Source organism: Candoia aspera, chromosome 1 (assembly GCF_035149785.1).
Source record: "Candoia aspera isolate rCanAsp1 chromosome 1, rCanAsp1.hap2, whole genome shotgun sequence".
NCBI lineage: Eukaryota > Metazoa > Chordata > Lepidosauria > Squamata > Boidae > Candoia > Candoia aspera.
In genome coordinates, this window is record NC_086153.1 from 198,134,274 (window position 1) to 198,159,025 (window position 24,752).

A 24,752-nucleotide genomic window follows, 5' to 3' on the forward strand; every position below is an offset into this window, starting at 1 on the left:
TATGTTATCTGGGGCCTTCCAGATGTTGCTGAATTATAACATCCAATCCGCATGGCCTATGGTAAAGGATGCTTGGAATCGCAGCTCAGTAGCATCGGGATGAGGAACGCGGTGGCGCTGCGGGTTAAACCGCTGAGCTTGCCGATCGGAAGGTCGGCGGTTCGAAGCTGCGTGACGAGGTGAGCTCCCATTGCTAGTCCCAGCTCCTGCCAACCTAGCAGTTCGAAAACATGCAAATGTGAGATTAATAGGTACCGCTTCGGCGTTCCGTTTAGTCACGCCGGCCACATGACCACGGAAGTGTCTACGGACAAACGCCGGCTCTTCAGCTGTGAAACGGAGATGAGCACCGCCCCCTAGAGTTGGACACGACTGGACTTAATGTCAAGGGAAACCTTTACCTTTACCTTAGCATCAGGATGATCAGTTTCTTGAACATCGATTTAAAATGTATGTACTTATAGAAGGGTTAGTTTGGGAAACAATGTGTGGCATCTGAGGTGCATTAGGAATCCAAGAAAAATTAGGAGCCCAATTGTGATCAGCCCCAGCAAGCATGTCTACTGTCAGGGATGGTGGGAGTTACAATCCACACAGTATCTAAGGGACATAGATTGCCTGTGCAATTCTCCTGCAACACCAACAGCAGCCATTCAGAATACGTTTGAAAGAAATATCCCTACTTTAAACATTATCCCTAGAGTACTTAAAATGTCCGAATAGGGTTGTAAAGTTTCGACCTTTAAATGGCCCATAAGAGCAAAGGAGACTGACAAAGTTTGTATCACCCTAACAGAAAATATGGTTTTAGTTCTGGCTTACGTGCTGAGTGAACCTCATCACTACAGTGTACAAGTGATCCCAATTTAGGATTAAACCTAAGCACTGTAATTTATTCACCAAATCTTGATTATAATGAACAGTGTGGCAGGTGGTGCAGAGACACCGAGGTGAGAGGAGGAGGGACTGGCAAATACCATCCCCCAGTGACAAAAGTCTGGGCTTGCCATCAGAAAAACTCCCAAAGTGCAGGGAAGGGATGGGACTTCATGTAATCACACCACCTTATACACCAAACTTTAGGTCAAGCAGTCTTCCATTTGCACCCTTCACTATTCACCCACTTTTAGCTCTATCCCTTTTTCCTTCTCCCCAAGTCTTCACCCGCATTCTTAAATTATGTTGGATGATTCGCAGCATTCACTATTTAATCCTTACAATCTCATCAAAAAATGTAAATAGGCATACAGTATGGACCCTGCTAAACCATCTCACTTTTCACTGGGGGTACACCTATTGCTAAAAGTTGCCTTAGTCACTAAGGCAGCATTACATGTAAGAGGAGAAACAGGAACATTTGTAACTAAGAATTGTGAGAACGGTAGCCCATTTTCTCCCTACACATACTAAAATTCCACACCCGTGGATAGAAAGTGCAGGATTCAAGAGCACTGCATGGCAGTGTTTGTCTTACCATTATCAAATCTATTGCACCCATCCACACCCACATCTCATTTTACAGGATGGAAAATTAAAAAATAGATCTAGGAGAACCTGAAGAATTACTGTAGCACTCAAGAGCATCATCTCAGATTTGCTTATTTTTAGTAATGAAAAAAAAAAATACAAAGCAAACTCCAACTTTATTTCCAAACAATTGCCTGGAGTGGCACTGAAAATAGAACAAGAACATTTTTACAGTTAGAACAGTATCCATTTCAAAAGGTACAAAAATCTCTATAGAAGATTGCAAATAAGCTACAGCTATTACTTGACAATGGTGAACACAAAATATACACATGAATAGTGTCAGTGATTTCAGAACTTTTGATTTGATACCACCACTGTTACAGGAATTCAGAGATAATCATTTTTAAAGGAGATAAATATAGTGGCGTAATTATATAGGGAGATGCAGAATGACACAAATAACTGAAATGTTTTACAGATGCATTATTGATTCTAGACTAAAAACTATCTTCCTCAGCAAGAGCAAATTCAAACAAAATGGCTTATCTTTTACTTGTGATACTGAACTCTGATGCCATGTAAATACTGTATATCCTCTTGTTACCAAGTGCTCAGACCGTGCAACTGCATCATGCTATTCAGTGTACCAAGAAATGGCAGCATGGGGAGCACTGCGTAACAAATGCCCCCACTGGCTAGGTTAATGATGAAGTGCTACCCGGACTTTATGCTCTCTCTCCACCCACCTTTGGTAGCAGAACCTACCCAACAGCTCACTATAGCAAAGCTTTTATGCTTTATGCACAATGCATAATGAGTTGTCTACGCAGAAGGAAAATGTTTAAATCTGCAAAACATGGGAATAACCCATAAGCTAGAAAACCAAGACCGTTATCTGCAATGCCAGCCTAACTTTGATGTTTCATTGCAGTGTACAAATTACAAAGGGATAGAAAGCAGCAGCAGCTGAATTTTAAAAACATATAAAGGAATGATTTGCCACAGGCCCAGTTTATCCAACACCACTCACCAAGTAGATACTGCTGGGGGAGAGGGAGAGATCTGCCGATGCTGTTAAACAGGCATGTAACTATTACAATATGAGGAGCTGCTTCACTTTAACAGCTTCCCACCACATCCATGATTCTATTTTCAGGCAGTAGCCACTGTACAGAAAAGCACAGGGAGCATCAACTCAGGCATTTGTTTCTTGGATTCTTCACCTGCTCTTGGAGTTTTAGGTGATAATAATGAGCCAATTTCAATCCCCCCCCCTTTTAGGAGCCTTAAAGATCTAAGTTTCATGGGGAAATGACAACTCTGTAGTTACATGAATTCTTCTGAAGATTATGTCAAGAGAATAAACCACTTGAAAAAAGGTATGTTTCATTACCATAAAATATACTCTTCACTATGACCATGTTCTTCTAGTTTACATTCAAATTATTTACCAAACATTCAGGAGAAATATACAAATGTTTATACATACTTTTGATAGCCACTGATTCGTGGCTTCCTGATTTCTTAGGCATTTACGATCTCACAAGATGCAGCCTGCCCTGTTTATAATCATTACATGAAATGTGATTGTTTCCTTTTATCCAGCCTAAAAGCATAACTCAAAGTAGAAAAAAGACTATCATCCATATGTATAAAGAATGACACGTCTAAGAATTATTGTACAACCTGTATACTTATTTATTTCAAACTACACATTAAAGGTCAGAAATGATACATTAACAGGCAGAAATATGGAAAAATCAATGACAGCCTTGCTTTCACAGCAATTCCTATGTAGATGAAATTATGCATGGGAGTTTCCTTCCACAGCTGGCACTCAGATAGCCATGGTACACTGCAAGAACTGAAAAACAAAAGCAAGTTTAATTGAGCTCGGGGTGCTTGCAGATTAGCATGGGAACAGTTTAGATAAAAAAGGCAAAAAACAGCAACAAGATCTCAATTCAATTTAGATTGTTTCCTAAATGGTAAAAAGTACAAAAAATACCAAAATTGCACAGGGCCCTAAAATTTTATTAAAGCAAAAAAAATGTTTTTTCTGCTTTATCTTAAATACCCCAAAATTTGTTCTTTTTATGTATCTTTGAAGATTGAAAACTTCATGTGATAATAGTTTATGCCCATCACAGGTAGTCCTCGACTTACGACCATTCATTCAGCGACCGTTCAAAGTTACAGTGGTGCTGAACAAAGGAACCTACAACCATTCCCCAAAGTTACGGCCATTGCAGTTGCCCCCGTGGTCAAGTGATCAAAATTTGGGCGCTTGTCAGTCCACCTGCAGTTACAACTGCAGGGGCACTTCAACTCGCCCCGCCTATCTCCCCCAATCTATGCCCTTTTGGCCCCCTGCTGCCCTGTGTTCTGCTGCCCCACCCTCTTCTTGCTCCCGCTCTGACGAGGGGTGCCCAGCCTGACCCTTTGCGAGGCAGCTGCTGGTTGCACAAGGCTTTCTTCCCCAGTCACGCATGGTGCTTTCCTCTTGAGACCTGGGAAGAAGGCCTTGTGTGGCCAGCAGCTGCCTCACAAAGGGCCAGCCTGGGCACGCCTCATCAGCAGCTGGAGCAAGAATACAGTGAAGGTCAGCTGGGGTGGCGGAGCACAGGGTGGCTGGGGTCTTGGTGTGCAAGGTGGTGAGGATGATTGTGGCTGGGACTGGGCTGGGGCGGCTGAGACTTCCAGGGGGGTCTGCGGCTTTGTGCTGCATCTCGGGCTTCTTGCAGGCCCTGAGCCACAGCTTGCTAAGAAGCCCGAGCCATGTGGTTCTGGGGCTGCTGCTTGCTGCGCTGCAAGGCAGGGTACAAGGTGGCCAAAAGAGAAGAGATGGGAGGGAAGCAGTCCCTTTCCTTACTGAGGCTCAGGGCTGGGACGGACCAAGCCCAGAATGGCTTGGATTAGGGTGGGTCCTCGGCTAACAACCAGTGGAATTCGCTTAATGACAGCAATGGGGACTGCTGGGATTGATGTCACTAAGGGATGCAGTCATGTGACATTGCACTTTATGGCCATGACCCCATCGCTCAGAGACAGAAATCCTGGTCCCAATTATGATTGTAAGTCGAGGACTACCTGTACAGCTTACCTTACTTCTGTTCAAAGATGAAATTGAGAAAATATAATGCAATGATCAAGAAAATCAGTATTTATTTACAACTATACGTATGTCACCTAATCACCAGACTCTAGGCAGCTTACAATAAAAGCAAAATACAAATCAATTAAAGCCCTCAAAATCTCCTTCACTGCTATCTCCTAATGTATACTATTTTCACACCTTCCTAAATAAAATAAGGTGGGGCCATTACAATTCTGTACATTTGTTCAGCACTACAGATTAGTTTATATGACAGAAGTATCAGCCTATAGAAATCAAACAGTAGAAGCATAGCCCCACTTACGTTTTCTCAAAAGAAATTTCTCTAAAAGAAATTCTGCAGTTTATGCAAAATAATCTCTCAGAGAAAAAAATTAATTTTGTATAAACTATGCAAACCTTAGTCATGACTTTTGATTCAATGTCAGGTTTCAATGTAAATTGTCTTCTACTGGCATTTCTGTAACTGGTTTCCATAGGCTGATTTACCTGATTCAAGGTACCAAAATTTGCTAATCAAAGTTTGAAATTAAAAATTCAACTATGTAATTACTTACTTTTACGTGCAGTTTCTCAGGTGTTGACCTAAGAATTCACATTCTTCCATACATTTCAAGGCTTCCATACAGCCCTGTCTGAGATTCCCCAGAGCTTACAGAAATATTTGGTAGGAACTGTGTAGCATATGATTAAATGAGGACCCTGCCGAACCCTTCAGTTCCTAAGACTAACATAGCAAATCCAAAAGAATGGGGGTTGGGGAGGGGAGGGAGATCCATGCGGCCACCAGGGATAACACTGACGTGTGAATACCCCACCAAAAGTCTATTGAAGTTGCTATCCTATCTCTGGAGTGAGTATGGGCCAAAAGGTGGGCATGGCTGTTTCACCAACGTATACCAATGCAGGATAATAGCCACTAGCCATGAGGAGAAATGCTGGGAAGAAAGGCCATGTCCTTCATAGATGGGCCTTGGAAAGCCAAGAACAAATCATGATCCTGGCAAAATGCAAGAGCACTACACAAATCCAAAGAATGAAGCAGTGTTTCTAATAGCATTGAAGGGCTGGGGAAACAGACAAGCAGTAAGTCTTGATTCAAGTGGAAGGTCAAAACTGACTTCAGAAATATATCTGGGATAATGACTACTCAGTCTTATGAAAAATAGAGAATGACTACTCTGTCGTGAACATCAGGGAAGGATCTCTTCAAAACAAACTCAGTTCTTCAACTTGACAAGCCGTGGAGAGTAGGAATGGGTAAGAACGAAGACAGACACACACATGCAGCTAATGAGTGAACTAACTTATTACTATACAAGTGTATCTACAAGACTTTGTGCATGGCTATCTACGGTGACCAAGCATAAATATGCACTATTAATTCGTAGCTTGATCTACTACTTAGAACTCTAACTCGATGACTTAACTTTGTACTACTTTGCTTATAAGACAGGGAAGCTTTAATGCTAGGTTTTTTCCTCTTCCCACACTTACTGTCTTCAGCAGAGACCTGGGAATGCCAGCAGCTTCTCTCCTTAACACTCTCTTGTCCATTTCTCAGCACCTAAACTACATGGAATTTACTCTGCTACTGTCTAGAGTCCAGGGCTGTGTTTTCTTTCTGCTGGCTCTTTTCTGCAGGTTCTTCTTTGGTTCAGCTGCCTCAGGCTCCTCCCTGCTTCTCCCAGACTGTGGATCCTCTGGCTTCCGGCTCTCCCGGCTATTCCCTCTTCTGGTCAATGCCTTGTCCAGTTGCCTCTCATGCCGGCAGTTTTGCTTGCCAACCCTAGAAGAACCACTCCCCACCCCACTGTCTTTCTGTGGCTTCTTTTAGGGTTCTTTCTTTTGAAACCTATGTGCCAGCTTGCAGGTGATTCTAGGAAGTTTTAAACCTTTCTTCCCCCTTTCACTGCAAGTGCCTGCATGCCAAAGCTGGGGACCTGCAGATCACTACAGAGAAAAAACTCTGATCTTGACAGTTGCACATCACATTTTGTTTCAGTGCACTTCACCCTTCCACACAAGCCAAAGTCAGAGTGAGAAGACAGACCCGTTTCCATGAGAAGGAAGCAGCTACAGGCTCAAAGACTTTTGATATTAACAAAGAGAACAAAAGAGAGGCTCTAGGCCCAAAGCAGCAGGCCTTTGATGAAGCTTTATCGGCAGGTGAGAGAAAACAGGAGCACCACCCCATAAAAGGAAAAAAAAAAGAGAGGCTGGCTACAAGGCACGATGATAAGTCAAACTCTGTGAACCTTCCAGAACTATTCACGGTACTGCGACCAGCGTGATCAGAGCCTCATCTAAGTCCTGCCACTAAAGAACGAGAATCTGATTAAATGAACAGCGCACAAAACAAGGTGTTGCACTCTTGTGCATCGTACACATTTTTAATGGAGACAGGGAATGTTAGCTCAAACTATGTGAAGCCTAGGATAGCAAGTTCTCTTAAGGGGATGAGGCCGATGCCTCACCCCCCTACACACACACACATACAGTGATTCCCACCACTGGAGTCTGCTTTTCATGACACACGTTTGTGGAAGTGAACCGTGTCCTGATTTAACAGATCTCTGCAGACCTCAGGAAAAGGACCGTCAGTGCTCACACGGCTACAAATCTGTGGCCAAGGATTTTAGGGCCCATCCATGGCCAGGCAAATGGTGTACAAATGGAGAATACCCAATTAGCATAGTCACTTTTTCCAAAAGTGAACTGCAAAAACACTGTGACTGGATTTGTTTCTATGTGGAAACCACTTTTGGACTATTTGCTTGAATCTGAAAAAAAATGAAGTTTTGATTTTGGGCTTTGATGATTAAATTATTAATGCTTATAGAAATAAGGTTTATCAAGGTTTGATTTAGATTAAGAGATTAATGTATCGTGTTTATATCTGTGTTGGAGAAGGTTGGAAGTCACTTTTTTTGTATTTCTCTATTTCTGCACCTTTTTGTCATTTTTCTTTTAGTTCTTTCTTCAATCTTTCCTATACTTTGTATTTTATCTGTATTTTTGAACTCTAATAAAGTTTTCCTATAAAAAAATAGAATAGCAGATATCTGAGAATCTTCTATCAACAGGGACAATTTGATTGATTTCTCAAAGACAGGAGAGCCACCAGACATTTTTTGGAACGCATTAGGAGGAATGGAGGAAAATGGGAAGGCCATGGAGTCTGCCACCTCTGAAACTTGCTCCCGGAGATTGGCCTGGAAGCTAGAAGAATGACTGCAAAGCAAACAAACCGAGTTTATGCCCATTCAGGGTGGGGGAGGGGAGCTGTACCCACAACACTGACATTTGTCAAATGGGGCCCTTGGGATCATATGGCCAAACCAACAACTCTTAAATTTGGGAGATTAAAAAAATAAAGAAGGAAAAACAATAAAGAACTTTGATGAAGCAAAAGGGGAAAAAACAGTCAAGGACAAACAAGTTAATACTGTAGCAGTTGGAAACAAATTGAAAGGTGAGGTGGGAGTCACACCATGTTCTGTGCTACTCACAGGGAGGAACAGATCTCCAACCAATCAATCTATAAGCTCTAGAAGGTACCAAATGAAATGCTGCACAAGCAAGTTACCTTTGTACATGAATAAGACCACAATGAAGAATTAAAGAAACAGCCACCTGTTTGAGATTTTAACAGGAGCTACAGTGCTATCTTGAGATGTAATTTCCTAAAATATTCTTGAGTATAATGCAAGCACATAAAGGGACTAGTGATTGTCAAAGATATAAGACAAACAATTCTAGTTAAAATCATGTTTATAACCAATTAACAGTGTTATTACTTACATCATCATACACAAGATTCACAATGCCCTGTTGCATGCTGTCTCTTCTCCTGAAGAAATCTAAAGAAAAATTGCAAATATTGTAAAAATGCTGAAATTGTCTATACATACACACACACACACAGTCTATGGAGTATAACTAGATTTAAAATAGTCAAGCACAACCACAGTATGTAATGTAATTTATCTTTTGAATTAACAATATTCCATTATCCATTCATTTCTCCAGTCATCAGGACAGCAGATTCTGTATAATCACTGCCACTACAATGGAATTACACCAGACTCCAAATAAGGCCACAGATACTCGCCACTCTACGTAAAATATTTTGCCATATTCACTGCACTGTAAAGCTAAAGTATTCTAAAGAATAATGTTTGCCATCTTGTCAATATTAGAACTCAAAACATTAGGACTTTGAAATGAGACTTGATTTTTAAGCCGAAAACTGTTTCAGGAATCCAGAGAAGACTGAGAGGGTACTCCAGCTTTCATTATGAAAAACCCTTTGGAGTAAGATGTGACAGGTTAAGAAATCTGCTGTAAGAAGAAAAAAAATGGGAGAAATTTCCAAAGCTGTCTTCTAGGCAAATACGTTCTATTTGTGCAAACAAGGTCTAGATCCAAGCAGTGAATGCTTACTTTATAAAGTCAGAATATATTATACAAATCCAGTACTTACCTGTTAAAGCACGAAGCTTCACACAGCAAGCCACATAGTCATCAAAAAAAATTCTGCCATTCTTGCTGTAACGTTTTACAATAGCAATTAAAGTCTGTGGGCTTAGCCTATAACCTGGATAAGGTAGTCAGAAAGAAAAACACATTATCAGGGCAGAAAGCTTAGGAGAACCTTTCCAATATTTGGGTATTCATAAACTATTTACAGTAGTCATAACCAATCTGAGATAGCAGAAGTTCGACAGGGATACAGTGAATAAAATAAAAGTTAAGATGATTTGTTAGGATGATTTCACTGTTCCTTAAGAAGCAGAGTAATATACTGCTCTATTGTGCAATTACAGAAGACCAACTTTCCCAGATCTAGGAAAAGGAACAGAGTCCATCAATTTCCGACCTAAATTAGATAACCAGCAGTAGACTTGAATGCAGGAAATTCTGGCTTACCTATGTAAGTTAGATTTCTAAGTCAGCAAAGTAAAGCAAAGCAAAGTAAGGTTACTTACCCATAGCTACAATAACTTGAGTCAGCACATGAAATTCCACAGTTCCACTTCGGTCTTGATCAACCAACATGAAATTGTGTTTCCAGGCACTAAGAGCTGCCCAAAGTTCTTTAAATTCATTATATCCCATTTTCCCAGTATTGTGTCTCTAGTGTTACATGTTAAGAAGCATGCCATCTTGTGGACAGGAGATTAACAGGTAGGTAAGTGTTTTACCTGTATGATATTCTGTTACTGTTCTGCACATTATGCTCAAATTTTGTTCATGTTTTAAATAGTTAATAGTTAAATAGTTTAAATAGTAAAGATCGCTTATCAAGAAAAGCATTTTCCTCTTACTCTGCTCTTTTTGAAAACAATACCTTTTCAATCTAAATCTTTTAACACTGGTATTTAAACAATTCTCAAATTAAGCTTGACTTTGGTGACAATATTGATGATGCTATGTAATTTTCTTAGGCAATAATATGGAAGTAGCTTGCCACTGCATTCCTCTGGGATATATTTTTCAACTCCTGAGCCTCATTTACAGCCTTGGGATTTTCGGATGGTCATGCGTCCAAGTACATACTTGAGATCGACAAAGGATGGCTTAGTGTTGCCACCTGCTGGGCATATACTCGATGTTACAGTACAGTACAGAAATTATTTGGGGCACTTTTGTTCACTTACTTGCATTTCGATTGATGACATGTATGAGTCCACCTTTGAAAGAGGAATTGTAACAACAGCAACAAATCCTGAGGGTCACCTATTTGTTATTTATCAGCTGGAAGCAATCTGCAGTGGAGCAGAGCTTTCCTACATATTTATTTTAAAATCAGTATGGGGTAGCTCAGACTTCATATCAACAAATGCAGAAATCTTATACACAGTTATTCAACTTCTAAGCATTTTACAGAGTCCCTGAAAATCAGGAGTACACAACTTAAAGCCTTCAGTGTGACCCCAAGCCCTTTTTGCAATCTCTGGGCACCCCAAAATTGTGCCACTGAAGTTTAGTGGAAAACCACTGAATAATGTGTAACATTATTTGTTTTGATAAAATAAGAAAAACAACTGCATGAAGCCTCTGGTGGACTTCATGCACCCATCTGGTAAAATCCATACTCCCACAAGAAAGAGGAAAGGGGCCAAAAATTCCTCTCAGCTAATGTCACTGCATCATTAATATGCAGAAATACTAATACATTTTCCTGGGTCTTTTTACATTTCTTGCTGGTTATTTAGCTCTTCTTTCTGACTACTGATTACTATTTCATGATTGCACAGTAGCATGACATTCCTTCTTAGCTATTTTCTGCACTATGGTCAGTGGACTGCAGGTAAAACTTAAAACTACACCTTTGAGTCTTTTATCACACACGGCCCACCCCACTTAGAACAACTCAATCTGCGGACTGGTATCAGACACAAGCTTTGTCACATGTACTGTAAATCTTGGTAAATTTCTAAAGCAGGCAATTGTGGTTTAAGCTAACCAGGATGAAGGAAAAGGAGTCTATAGAAACCTAACACTTGTTCCTAGCTTGATATACTGGAACTTCAGCCATCAGAAATGTTTGCACAAATTATCCCACTTCCTCTATGATTCTAACCTTCTTAATACATACTCTCATCTGCATTACGTGGGGACAGACCATGTTGATGTTTCTCAAGGGATACTGAGTACCGAATTGGAGTTCTGCAACACATTGTTTTAAAGTCCAATACTAAGTCTTTACTTAGAAATAAGCTCCAGTAAATCCAGTGGAGCTTACTTCAAAGAAAAGACATCCAGAAACTGACCAATTCAGCTAGACATTTTTAAAAGGATACGTCTAACATTGATATCATAATTCTGCAGGTCTCCAAGCTGAATGCTGAAATTACAAACGAAGTATTAATTCTAAGGTGCCACATCCATTTCAGTTTTAATCATTATTATTCAAAACAGGAAGAGCAAAGCAATTTCATTTATAAGGATTAATCATTCAAACCCATGTAGAGATCAATTTGTTGAGAACAGAGCACCAAATGATACCTGATTTTTCAGCCGGACTTAAGGCTCTGCTCACCCATTTTGTCCCAGTGGAATGTTAGGAGGTGATAGGTGACATTTGAAAACCAAGTCAGGAATGGCACTACACCTGGAGGGCAAACAGTCAGGTACCTTCAGGTATTACAAAAAGGGGTTAAAATTCACCAGAAGAACAGCTGTTAGCAAAGAGGTGAGGTATTCGGACGACTTAACACTGGGTAAGTCTGAACATGGCTTCTCTTTTCTCTTCCCTAGACAGAGGCCTCCTCCATCTCATCACCATCCTAGTTCCTTTCTTTTCCTTGTTCCTTCCTCTCACCCTAACTCTATCATGCTTGGCTTTTCTTTTCATTTGCTCTTTCTGCTGAAAGGAGTGGAGAACAGGTGTGCACATGTTTCCATGGATTCAAGTAGTTTGTATATATGAGAGAATTGTTCGTATATGCAAATGGAAGATTAATTTTACATTAGTTTAAGGATCCTCTAATGTAATTACAGTTATATCAATGTAAAGGAAATATTTAATATTAATTGAATTAACTGTGATTAAGTACTGCTGCACAGTCACTGGGAGTTGGGTAGCATATAAAAAAATTATTTTTGTTCTGAACCTGCCTTTTTAAAGAATGTGGCTTCTGACAAATACAAACACTAACTTATACAGATGCACATGCACTTATATAAGCATGTCATATGAACACACTAATTAGGAGGTAATTTTCAAGATTGGTTTCAACTAAAGCTGGCAATCTTAAATTACCAAAGATAGAAAGCCAGTATTTTTTTGCTTGCTGTCTTTTTAATGGGGAAGATCATCTTGAATTTAGGGCCATCTTTCTTTTAGTACATGCAATAAGTAAACAGCTAATCTAAGAAGCAAGATATAAAAAAATCAGGGATGAGCAACTTGCAGGTTACATAGAGAACTTAAATTTTTATACCCTTGAGAGCATCTTCTATCTAAACCTCATTAGCAACACTGCCATTTTCAAAGCATATTACTTTATTTTTAATTGAGGGCAAAATGTGTGTGTTCCTTCCCTCTTTAATACGTCTCAAACCTGGGGGAAAATTATTCAGCAATTTGGATCCTGCTGACTTGGAGACATCACTGGCCAAACCTCTGCAGCCCTCAAAGGCAAAAACCATCAAAATCCCCAAATGAGGTCTCTGGACATAAAAAATTGAGTTCTCCCAATACAGATAAAAACAGGATCACAAAATAAATACATGTATATTGTTCCTGTAAAACAGTCCATAATAATAAATTCAGTAACAATCTTACGAGAATAAGTTCCACTGATTCCAGACTGTGTTAGACATCTCTGTAATTCCTCCGCATCCACTTCACCATCCTGTAAAATGAATGCATATGAATTTGAGGTTCAAGGCATTAGCAAAACTGGCAACAGAAAACCAAGTATTCATAAATTCTATACTGTACAATTAACTTACTGTTCTACTTAAATTCAAATAGTATACTTCAAAACATGCCTCAATTATATATTTTCCATACTAATTATTTTACGTAACTAAACCACTATGGACCTTCTTTCAAAATTACAAAATGAGCTATAACTTCTTCATTTGTGACATCTTACAACAGGACAGATTATTCATAAAAACTTGTTTTCACAAATGTTGAACTTTAAAAAAAACTGTTTCATGTGCAAGCTTTGTAAATTATGAGACAAACCATTTAAAATCAACAAAAAACTTCTCTCCCTACTTCTCCACTCCAGGCACATCCTACAGAGTTTCTCAGATTAGTTCAAATCCAGCTGTATACAAAAATATACAAGACCAACAATTCATAAGTTTAAAGATATCCATATCCAATTATAAAATACAGACATAAAGCTCATCAAGACAAAATAATCTATATAATGAAAGCCTTTAAATTAACTCCTCAAGCTACCTTGATACCCAGGTCAATTAGCTATCTATTTGAGCAACTGCGACTTCTCACATGGGAGAATATCCATTCACAAAGACATGAAATGCAGCCTTTCAACTACATTGTGATGCATCATCCTGCTAAAATTGTGATGCATTGTGATGCGTTATCTTGCTAAAATGACAAAAAGAATCTTATTTCACAATGTTAAAACTTACAAGTAAGCAACTTAAATATATCATACTAACCTCCGAGATAGTTTTACAGCAATAATTTAAAAAAAGCTTTGATTGTGAGCTTCACCAATGAAAGCATAAGGAACAGTGGATACTGAATGTCCTGTTCCGCGATTTGGCCTTAAGCAAAATTCCTTAATCTAATATGCTAATCATGTACTGACTTCTTAGAAATTTCCCAGAAGTAGGCATATGTGTTTTTCCAAACTGAAGGGCATATCTTTTTTCCAGCTAGATTATAAAGATTAGGATCGTGCTGATCGCAGTTCTCAACAGAAAGAAATCTTGAGTCATAATGATAAAAGTTCAGTATGTATGGTATAGCATTTCTAGTAGACCTATATATCAGAGGGGATTGTTCGTAATGATTGTGCAAAACATAACATACTTTTTGTGTTTACCACCAGGGCAAAAGGATTTTCATTGGGTAAGCTCACAGGGCACAAGGAAAAGATTAAATGAATCTTGGTTTCTGAGTCTCATTGTCTGTTCATAATGCAAAAACACTAAGAAATGATTTCACTGCCTTGCTTTTACCCTCCCCTCCAAAAACAATGCCCATGTTACTGCAAGTTTCTACCTGATCAGTTCTTTTGAGTGTCAAAGGCCCACGCTTCCATCACCCCACTGGTCTTGCTACATGGCAGATGACATTGTGCTTATTTGACTGGTACTTCAGGAGTGAATGTTTATTCCTCCTATAAAAAACTAAATTTACTAAAATATTACAGTTGAGAATTAAGAAAAATATGGAAGTCAGCAATGAAGATCCTACTTATGAGAAATTAAAAACACACAAAAAATCCCTTTTCCACATAGTTACTTTAAAGCAGTGGTTTTCAAACTATGCTCTGGAAACTCCCAAGTTCCTCAGAAACTTATCATGTAGTCTTCAATATAATCAGTCGCATTATTTTTTCCCCCAAAACATAGGTTACCGACTATTCTGCTGAACTTCCTCTGAGGAAGAAGTTGCAGTGGAGTGCTGAGGGTATTCTAGGGTATGCTCTGTACAATTGTAAACATTTTACATAGGAGGAAGTTAGGCTACATTAAACAGACCTTATGTTTAGAATTCCACCCATTTATGCAAAATCATACAGGCTGATCCTGAGAACTTACTCCAGAGCATGGTCCACAATCCTTTGCTATGCAATTGAATTCTATAGCAGACACATAACATGTTCTTCAACAAATGTCAGCACAGAAAAACTTCTCTCAAGATACAAAGCTTGAAAACCACTGCTCTAAAGCAATGAAAAAATGAAAAAACAGCGGTGCTTCATGTCCTCCTCACTTGCAGAAAAGGATCAGCCAAATAGAAATTTTTAGTTGCAATCAGTATTTAATTTGAGATGAAATAGTACTAAATATATTTAAGAGCTCTGCGCACTATGTAAACTGTAATACACACATGAAGCTCTACACTAGCTTTTTATTCTGGGTAGTAGAAGGATCAATTGTTTCTTTCTAAAACATTTATATGCTATTCCTTATCATTCCAACACCACTACACTGTTCAGAAAATTATCTTTTCCACCCAAAACTTATTCTTCTAGGGGCCTTCCCAGCTCACACTACCAACTCCATCTTGGCTGTTCTTTGTTAAGTCTGCCTTAACTCTTCAAATGAAAGTCAAGAGACTGGATTTTGTAATGCTTCCAAAAGAGTTCAGTAGAATTTAGAGTATTACCCAAAATGAGAATATTTTTTAAAGCAATTACTGTACTCCATTTACAACTATCAGAAAGAAAACTGCTTTATGCAGAAGCTGGCCACCTTTCTAGACAAAATTCCTGGTTTATCCCCTGCCTGTAGAGAAAAGAAACAATTCGCTGACCCACCCTTGTACTAAATACTATTTCAAGCAGTTGCTGCCCCAATGAAACAAATGTTGTTCTGAAATGCCTCTCCTGTCATCCATGTCCTCTATTTCTATCAAAAGACAGTCTACATAGGAAGCAGGTACCATAAGTTACCATTTAAGAATTATCTCTTCTTCTGTGGAAGTGTTAATAAGAACAGTTTGAAAATAGCAGTTTCTCTGAGAATATATATCCAATATGGCCACCCATTGCATCATTAGCCAGTCATCCCATATAATATATTTTCAGATTAGAGAATAAATTAAAGTATATTCTGGCAGCTACTGTATTTGCCTTTATCAACTAATCACAAAGAAAATAAAATAGTAGTTTCCAAAAGCATCATACTCTCTTTAATTGTTGAATTGCATGTATTTTCCAGCTTTCCACAATTCAAATTTATTTTGTCAGCATAAGCTTAGAATCACACACACATAAGTTTAGTGACTTAATAACTGCCAGCATTCTGGCAATAAAGTAACTTTCCCTCACTGCTAAGCTGCCCTGGCTACCAGACAGCAAACAAAATTTAGCACTGGCCAGAATGACTGCTTATTGTTTTGTCAGTACAGGTAGTCCTCAAGTTACAACTACAATTGGGACATGGATTGCTGTCGCTAACCAATGCGGTCATAAAGTGCGACCTCATGTGACTGCATTGCTTAGCAACGGCAATCCAGGCAGTCCCAGTTGTTGTAATCCCAGATGCATGGGTCATTAAGCAGGAAACAGAGATAGTCCCAGGTAAAGAGGGTGGAGGTGCCGCAGGGAGGTGGGGGAGGCCCAATGCAAACCATGCACAAGTTGGGGGAGAGGGGTGCTGTGGTGCAGCACGAGCTCAGGAAGGCTGGGGAAACAGCGCGTGGGGGCGGGCTGTGAATGCGGAGAGGCCAGGGAAGGAGGGCACAGGGTGCATGTGAGTGCAGGAAGGCCAGGGAAAGTGTGTGGGGTGTGTGGAAGCACAGGGAGGCCGGGGAAAGAGGACACAGGGTGCATGTGAGCTCAGGAAGGCCAAGGAAAGTGTGCAGGTGCATGCGAGCGAAGGGGGAAAGAAAGGTGTGGTGCGTGTGAGTGAAGAAAGGCTGGGGGTGGGGGAGACGTTGACTTTGTTTATGGGAAGCTGGCAGGGAAGGTCACAAATGGCAATCACATGACCATGGGACACTGCAACAACTGGAACTTCATGGATCAATTGTAAATTTCTTTGTTCAGCACTGTCATCACTTCGAACGGTCACTGAATGAATGGTCATAACTCGAAGACTACCTGAAGGCAAATAAAACAGATCAAAAAACATCCTACACACAAAGATCCATTTTCAATATAAAATACTATTAAATCCCTTCAAATTAGTTCAAGCTCAGTATCAAAAATGCTTTCTTAGGGTGATAAACTTTCAGGGTCAAAGGATATTATTTAAGAAGGCAATCCTTACACAGTCCCTGCCTCAGGTCACCTGTAATTTCTTTCTCATCTGCTTGCAGTTCCACAAATGGAACACAATATAGAACCACATCGGTTGTGCCAGAGGCATGAGTGCCTTTACTGATGGAAATACCGTATGACTATTGCTATTACTGTTGAGATGCTAACGGATGAATTATTAAACAAATGCCTTAAGACTGTAAGGCATTCTTCGTAAAGAATATAGAAATTAAAATGCAAGTGGAAGGAGAAGAATAAATGTAAAGGAAAGCTACTCACCTGAAATTGGAGTTCTTCATGAATATTGCTTTGGCAGTTCCACACTCTTGAGAGAATGCATATTGGCATCACAAGTCCCAAAACGCTCTAGAGGCCAATGACCTGTGGGGCCGTGCATATGCCCTTTGGTGAATCTTTACTATAACCTTTTAACCAGTTCTTTCGCCCAGATTATAGATATGGCTTCTGTGCTACTCAGTACCTAGCCACATATAATGTATATAACTCTTCCAAACTGAAGCCTGATGTACATTCACTTAAACATTGATTCACTAATAATCAAGTTTATACTATATAAACCTTGATGTAGCTATTCTAAGTTGCCAGATATCCCTACAAATAAAATTGGCTAAAGATGATGGTCCAATTAATGAGCTCAAAAACCAAATCTACAATAGCCCTCCCATTCCTCTTACACAGAGAGTACAAAATTTAATTATTTAAAATATTATCATAGGAAGGCAGCTTTGTATCGCTTGCTTATATCTACACTTAAGAGCTGACTATGGATTCCATGCAAATGAACAGATTAGTTGAAGGTGAATTTCTCCATTCTTCTTCTCAGTCCAGCCGGATATCATGTTGGTCATAGATGGAAAAAAAACTTATCTTCATTTCTTTTTTTCTTCTATCAAGCTGTTTGATATAAATCTTTAAAAACAAGCCTAAAAGGCTAGCAATCTCCATGGTGACTGTAGGCAAAAGGCTATCTTGTGCTCTATAGCCAGTCATGTTAGCAAGCTATTAAAAAAATTACAGACAAGCAACCTTATAGGGTTATTTACAATAATGTAATACCAATAATACTGCCAATATATCCACTGCCAAACAAAATCCTGAGATTATGGAGTATTTCTAACACTGATCAGCAGAAAAAAAGTGACATTCTTTCAAAACTTTAGGATAGTTGCTTAAACTAACCTACCTGTCCAGCAGTAGCACTGAAGAATGCCCACAAGGGATCAACGGCAGCACCAGCATAGGCACCAGAATAAACAGAATATCCAGGAGATCCATCATGGGCTACAGTTTGTACCCCTCTAGGGACCGGTTGGCCCACTGCCATTTGCATTGGCATCTGACCATGGTAAGCACCATACTTTTAACAAAAAGAAGAGATACATTTTACTATATTCATCAGCCTAGCACAAGCATGTATTATTAATAACAGCCAATGTCTTTTTTTTTTTTTTGCAGAGTAGGATATACATGGCTATTCCAATATTATTATTTATGTTATCATAGGACATTTTAGCAACTTATTCATCACTGCTTGCCCCCAAGCCATAGCACAGCAGGATTTTACTATCACTCCAACAAGGATACAGCACAGTATTCCCACCACTCTAGAAGCACAAATAGAACCAAAGGGATGCCAGAAGATAATGCAGACATTCTTGGTTTTGCTGTGCTAGCAGGGAAAAAAATGGCTCACTCAGCTGATTTTGCTAGATACACTATATCCCAAATGAGGAACAAAACAATGACTGGGAAAAAAATAGCAACAATTTTCCAAATTGGAGCTAAGGAATTATGCCTATTCCATTCAAAACCAATGTATGTTCCCTTATCAATAAAAAAAATAGCCTGCAAATTTCTTTTTCAACATAATAATAATTTCTATTTAGATTTTATATCCCCAAAATCACTTAGGTGGTATAGAGCATTAATTTAACCCCCAAAATTATTAACCTAGAAAACTGATAATTTTCTAAGGAAAAAAAAAAAGAAAAGAAAATAAGTATCCTTCTAGACAAGCTGACAATTCCATGCAGTTTTCTTGCCATGGCAGAGAAGTGGTCCACAGATGCCTCCTCCCAGGATTTCCCCCCCCAACTTCGTACTTTAGTTTATGGTCCTGGGATTTCGTGATGGTCTCCCATCCAAGTACTAGCCAAGTCTGACCCTGCTTGTTAGCTAGGTGCTGTTATTCAGTTGAGCAAAACATAAAACTAATTGCTCCTTGCCAAGAAATAAATTGATAAATTAAAGCAAGGTTTCTCACCAGGGTTCCATGGAACCCTAGGGTTCCACGAGAGGTCACAGACCTAGACATAAAACAAATATAATAATTTTGTAACTTCTGGCCTATATTTGAGCCTGAATGTGCAGGGGTTCCCCAAGGCCTGAAAAATATTTCAAGGGTTCCTTCAGGATCAGAAGGTTGAGAAAGGCTGAATTAAAGTACCAAAGAATTTTCCAAGAATTGATTTTTCATTTGTTTGTCAAAAGCAAAATACTTCTTATAATTGCAAGATAAATAACTGTTGAATCTTAAAATAGTCTGTAACTTCTTAAACTCATGGATAAGCAAGGCTTAGACCCTTTTAAAAAATTCTTAGCTATTTTTAAGTTTTTCCATAAATCTGAAAGTCAGTTGTAAGTTTATATTCATAAATATCCATAAATCTGAAAGTCAGTTGTAAGTCAGTTTTTTCAGCACCGTTGTAAGTCTGAGCCATCACTAAACAAATGGTCATTAAGTGAGGACTACCTGTACTGCAACTGGCACACAGACTCCAATAATCTGCAAATAAAACAGCCTCAAAAAACAGTATCTAGATGAAACTGAATGCATTCACAGATTTCTCCAGATGGAAATTTTAAGAAAGATTATTAATAAAGGTTAAATGGGTGACCTAAAAACTTTAACATATGTAAAGTAATTTAAAAATAAACATGCAATGTAAATTGATATTCCAGTAACATCTTAGCAATCCAGATGTATTAAAATAGACAAGAATCCAAGGATGTTTAAAACGTTTGGCAGCAAATGGAGCATAAAGAATTTGCTAGCTAAGTGACTCTCAGGGGCCTCTTTCATTGAAAAGCCTTACCCTTAGTAGCCACCCACTCATTTTATTTGATAGGGATATATGAAATAAGACATCCAAAGAGGATTTTAAATTTTGACCAGATATATATTACCAGAGGCATATGAAGAATGATTTAACTTATATTGAAGTTTCCTAATCCACTTTACAGAATGAATCAATATTACTTGAGATTATTCAATCTTTATAAATTATACATGGACACAATTTATGGGGATGGACAGCCCACAAGCCATGTACAGGCAGTCCTCACTAAATGACCATGTGTTTAGTGATGGTTCAGACTTATGATGATGCTAAAAATGACTTACAACCAGTGCTCACACTTACGACCATCACAGCGTCCCCACAGTAACATGATCATAATTTGGGCACTTGGCAACTGGTTCACATTTATGACCGCTGCAGCGTCCCATGGTCACGGGATTGCCAGTTTTTACCTTCCTGGATGGCTTTTGGCAAGCAAAATCAATTGGGAACTTCATGATTTGCTTAACAATCACATGGTTTGCTTAACAACCATGGTGATTCGTTTAATGACTGCTGCAAGAAAGTTCGCAAAGTCAGGTCGGATTTGCTTAATGACTGCTTCTCTTAGCAACCAAACTTTCAGTCCCAATTGTTGTCCTTAAGCAAGGACTACTTATATGCATGCACACACTCACCAAACTTTGGGAAAACACCTTCTCAAATATTGCCACAAAAGTGGCAGTTTTTAAAATCATCTATCACTGTTTTAGGGGAAGATATTCAAGCTCTACTGAAACATGTTTGAAAGCTATGTTTCATTACTATGTAACCAAATATATTATAAAATCCACAGTACAGGTAGTCCTCACTTAACAACTGTCCTGTTTAGCAACCATCCGAAGTTACAATGGCACTGGACATGTAACTTCACGACCATTCCTTGCACTTACAACCATCTCAGCATCCCTGCAGTCACATGATTGAGATTTAAGTGTTTCACAACTGGCAGGCATTTACAACTGTTGCAGTGTCCCAGAGTCACATGATCAGCATTTGCACACTTCAGTTAACTTCCAACAAGCAGAGTCAATGGAGAAGCAAGCAGTATAATCGTAAGTTGCAGTCACATGTCTCACTTAACAACCACATCTCTTAGCAAAAAAGTGTGGTCATTAAAGGAGGACTTTCTCCATATATTTACCATTTCCTTTCATCTATCAGATTGTACATATATATACAGTTTTTATTTGTTTTGGCAATATCTTAATCACCTTGAAAATATTTCAGTCACAAACTTTATAAATTCAAGTAATAAATAAAACTAATTTAACAATTTTCTTAAACTTTACACTCTTGAAGAGAATGTTTGGATAGCAGTGACAAGTTTTCTTCCATTTCAATGTAGGATATAAACCTGAATGCAGCAGGAGTTTCCCAGTTTCAGGAAACAACTCTTAATATATTTTTAATACATTAAGATTGATCTTTTAAAAAATACATAAATAAAATTGTGCTAACCCTGCTCCTGTTCATTTACCAATAGATCAACACCCAGAGAATACAGCAGGTAGCAGCAAATTACCAACATAACTAATCTTGAAAAGGCTGAACAAGGCCAGCTCTAGTTAATACTTGGATGGAAGACCACCCAGAAGTCCTAGAGTTATAAACAAGATTTGGAAATTGATAAAACATCCCAGAAAGCAGTAATGGCAAATCAAATCTTTGTCCTGCCAAGAAAACTGCATGGATTTGTTACCTTGACTCAAAAAGACTTTTATTATTTTCCTTAGTTTCCTAAATTAATATTTTCTTGGTTAAACTAAGAGTTTTATTCAACCCAAAGTAATTTTGGTAAATGGCAAATTACTTCCATATTGTGGATGCCGAGGAAACAATACAGATATGATCACATTGTCACCAGAATTCTAAAAGGCTTTGTTAGAAGTCCCAGAAATTTAGGTAGGCAAAATTGCCTGGAATTGTACCGGGGGTGGAGGTGGCAGAGACGCCTGAAAGGCACAGAAACGTTTTTAAGAGGCAAGTCCTATTTCCTCTGACAAAAATGAAGAGGTGCTCACCTCGCATATACTACAGTACTGCAACTTACTCCTACCTAGTCTCCTTCCATGACCCTACTGGTTGGAAATGATACTAAAGCCTACTAAAGGGATTGGAGGACAGCGGGTTGTAGGAGGCCGCAAACAACATCTCCCAGTCAAAGACAAGGGGGAGGGGTGAGAGAGAGAGGAAAGAGGCCCTGCTCGGGTTGGGGGGTAAAGAGGAGGAGAGAAGGCATTTTCTAGAACCTGAAAAAAACAACCCAGGCTGCGGGGGGGGGGGACCATACCGAGGAGACCCACCAGCAAAATGTGAGGAAGAGAAAGTATCTTTTAAAGCGAAGGCGGACAACAAGCCCCCGAACCAAATGAAGCGAGGAAGGAGCGACAGCGAATCCGGCGGCCCTGCGCCTTCCCGTTTCCTTACTCACCGCTCCGAACGCCGGGTACGTCATGCCGGATTCGCAAGAGAAGATCGTCAAACGGCGCGGAGGAATAATCCGTTAGCCGAATTCGAAGCTCGGCGGAATTCTAACCAGCCACAAATACGTCTACTTCTCAAAGGCCGCAGCCGCCTTCTCTTTCCTCAGTCGCCCTTCGAAGAGGCGGGACTTCCTTTTCCGGAACGTCCTTTTTCTTGTATCGTCTTCCTATTGGATAACGGGGTCATCCACTTCCTCTCAGGACAGGTTCGCAAGATGAGGAGGTGGGGAGAGCTCTAGAGGTGTATGGTGGGGGAGGAGTTAAGGAAGTCCCGCCCAGGCTGGAAATGGGCATTGAAGAGAAGAGGAATGTGCGATTGTAGTCCCGGAAATGAACAAAGGTCTCCCTAAATGGCAGTGAAGCCATTCGTATTTCCTTGATAGAGAATATGCGAGAAAGCTAAGCCGACTATCGAACTCAGTGATATCAAGAGAAGAGACTAATACTGCATGTAGTTTTTTAACAGTACGTACTGCCTGTGCTGAGTGCAACGTAAGGTTAACCATTCCTCTACTGGGGGATGGTTTCCCCTGCAGTGTAGCTTGCTCAGTACTGTATTTTCCATCCAGAAATGGATGATCCTTTTATGTTTTTTTTAACGAGCTGGAAGTCTTTACATTAGCTAACAAAGCGTACTCTTATCATACTGTACCTCAAAACTGTTAAGTGTTCCATCCTCCTATTTTGATTTTGTTATCTCAATTTCTATAATACATGCATTATGAAATAAATATTGGGATAATGTGTATCCTTGTCTCACTCCTTTTCCTATTATGAGCCACTGTTTCTCCAGTTTCAGGTCTTGCAGTAGGTTTTTTGGTGGTGGTGGTCTTCATTGTAAAGATTCCTTTAAAAAAAATCAGTGGCCTTGCACACTGATTAGCTACTTCTGATATGATCTACACAATCAAAGGTTTTGTTGTAATCCACAAAACAAAGATGAACTTCCTTAAATTCTCATTCTCTCCATTATTAAAATTATGTTACCCAGTCCCCACCTGCCTTTTCTGAAACCGGTTTCTGTAGCATTTCTCATTCCATGTATAGCTCTAATTCTTTCAGTAAGATTCAGTAAGAAAAACTTTGTGGGTAATATTGGTACATTCTCTTGCATCTCACTTCCATATAAGAATATACACTGATCTCTTCCAAACTGGAGGCCACATAATCTTGCTTAGTATTTGTTGATGCAGAGCTGTGAAAACTTAACTGCTTCTTCTGCTACAGCTTTAAATTAATCAGTGAGTATTTCATGTGTCCCCTTCCTGGATCACTGCCTTGTTGTGGCGAAGGGGCTCATGTAACTCAATGAAGCCATGAGCTATACCGTGCAGGGCCACCCAAGACAGACAGGTCATGGCAGAGAGTTCTGACAAAACGTGGTCCACTGGAGAAGGAAATGGCAACCCATTCCAGTATCCTTGCCAAGAAAACCCCATGGACAGTATCAAAACGCTAAAAGATAGGACACCAGAAGATGAGCCCCTCAGGTCGGAAGGTGTCCAATATGCTACTGGGGAAGAGTGGAGGGCAATTACGAGTAGCTCCAGAAAGAGTGAAGCGGCTGGGCCAAAGCCAAAAGGACACTCGGTTGTGGATGTGTCTGGAAGTAAAAATGAAAGGAAAGTCTGATGCTGTAAAGAGTGATATCGCATAGGAACCTGGAATGTAAGATCTATGAATTAAGGTAAGGTGGATGTGGTCAAACATGAGATGGCAAAATTGAACATCGACAGCTTGGGAATCAGCAAACTACAATGGATGGGAATGGGCGAGTTTAATTCAGGTGACCATTATATCTACTACTGTGGGCAAGAATCCCTTAGAAGAAATGGAGTAGCCCTCATAGTCAATAAAAGTGGGAAAAGCTATACTGGGGTACAACCGCAGAAATGACAGAATGATCTCAGTTTGAATCCAAGGAAAACCATTCAACATCACAGTAATCCAAGGCTATGCCCCAACCACTGATGCCAAAGAAGCTGAAGCTGACCGGTTCTATGAAGACCTACAACACCTTCTAGAACTAATACCAAAAAAAGATGTCCTTTTCATCATAGGGGATTGGAATGCTAAAGTAGGAAGTCAAGAAATAACCGGAATAACA

General features: G+C 39.5%; 1 protein-coding gene across 2 annotated transcripts; it reads right to left on the reverse strand.

Moving 5' to 3' along the window:
- Nucleotides 1–1,624: 1,624 nt before the first annotated feature.
- GCA (grancalcin) lies at nucleotides 1,625–22,767 on the reverse strand. Of its 2 annotated transcripts, none has more exons than XM_063318287.1 (8): nucleotides 22,594–22,767; nucleotides 18,224–18,397; nucleotides 12,882–12,951; nucleotides 11,395–11,438; nucleotides 9,577–9,724; nucleotides 9,072–9,185; nucleotides 8,390–8,448; nucleotides 1,625–3,334 (listed from the first exon to the last, which is right to left on the reverse strand). In XM_063318287.1, the coding sequence occupies exons 1-8, from the start codon at nucleotides 22,615–22,617 to the stop codon at nucleotides 3,308–3,310; spliced, it is 660 nt and encodes a 219-aa protein (XP_063174357.1). In that variant the 5' UTR covers nucleotides 22,618–22,767; the 3' UTR covers nucleotides 1,625–3,307. The 2 variants fall into 2 exon arrangements, with proteins under 2 accessions (XP_063174357.1, XP_063174358.1); XM_063318288.1 differs by lacking the exon at nucleotides 22,594–22,767 and adding an exon at nucleotides 17,299–17,400 and having other exon boundaries at nucleotides 18,224–18,337.
- Between the last annotated feature and the right edge of the window lie 1,985 nt (nucleotides 22,768–24,752).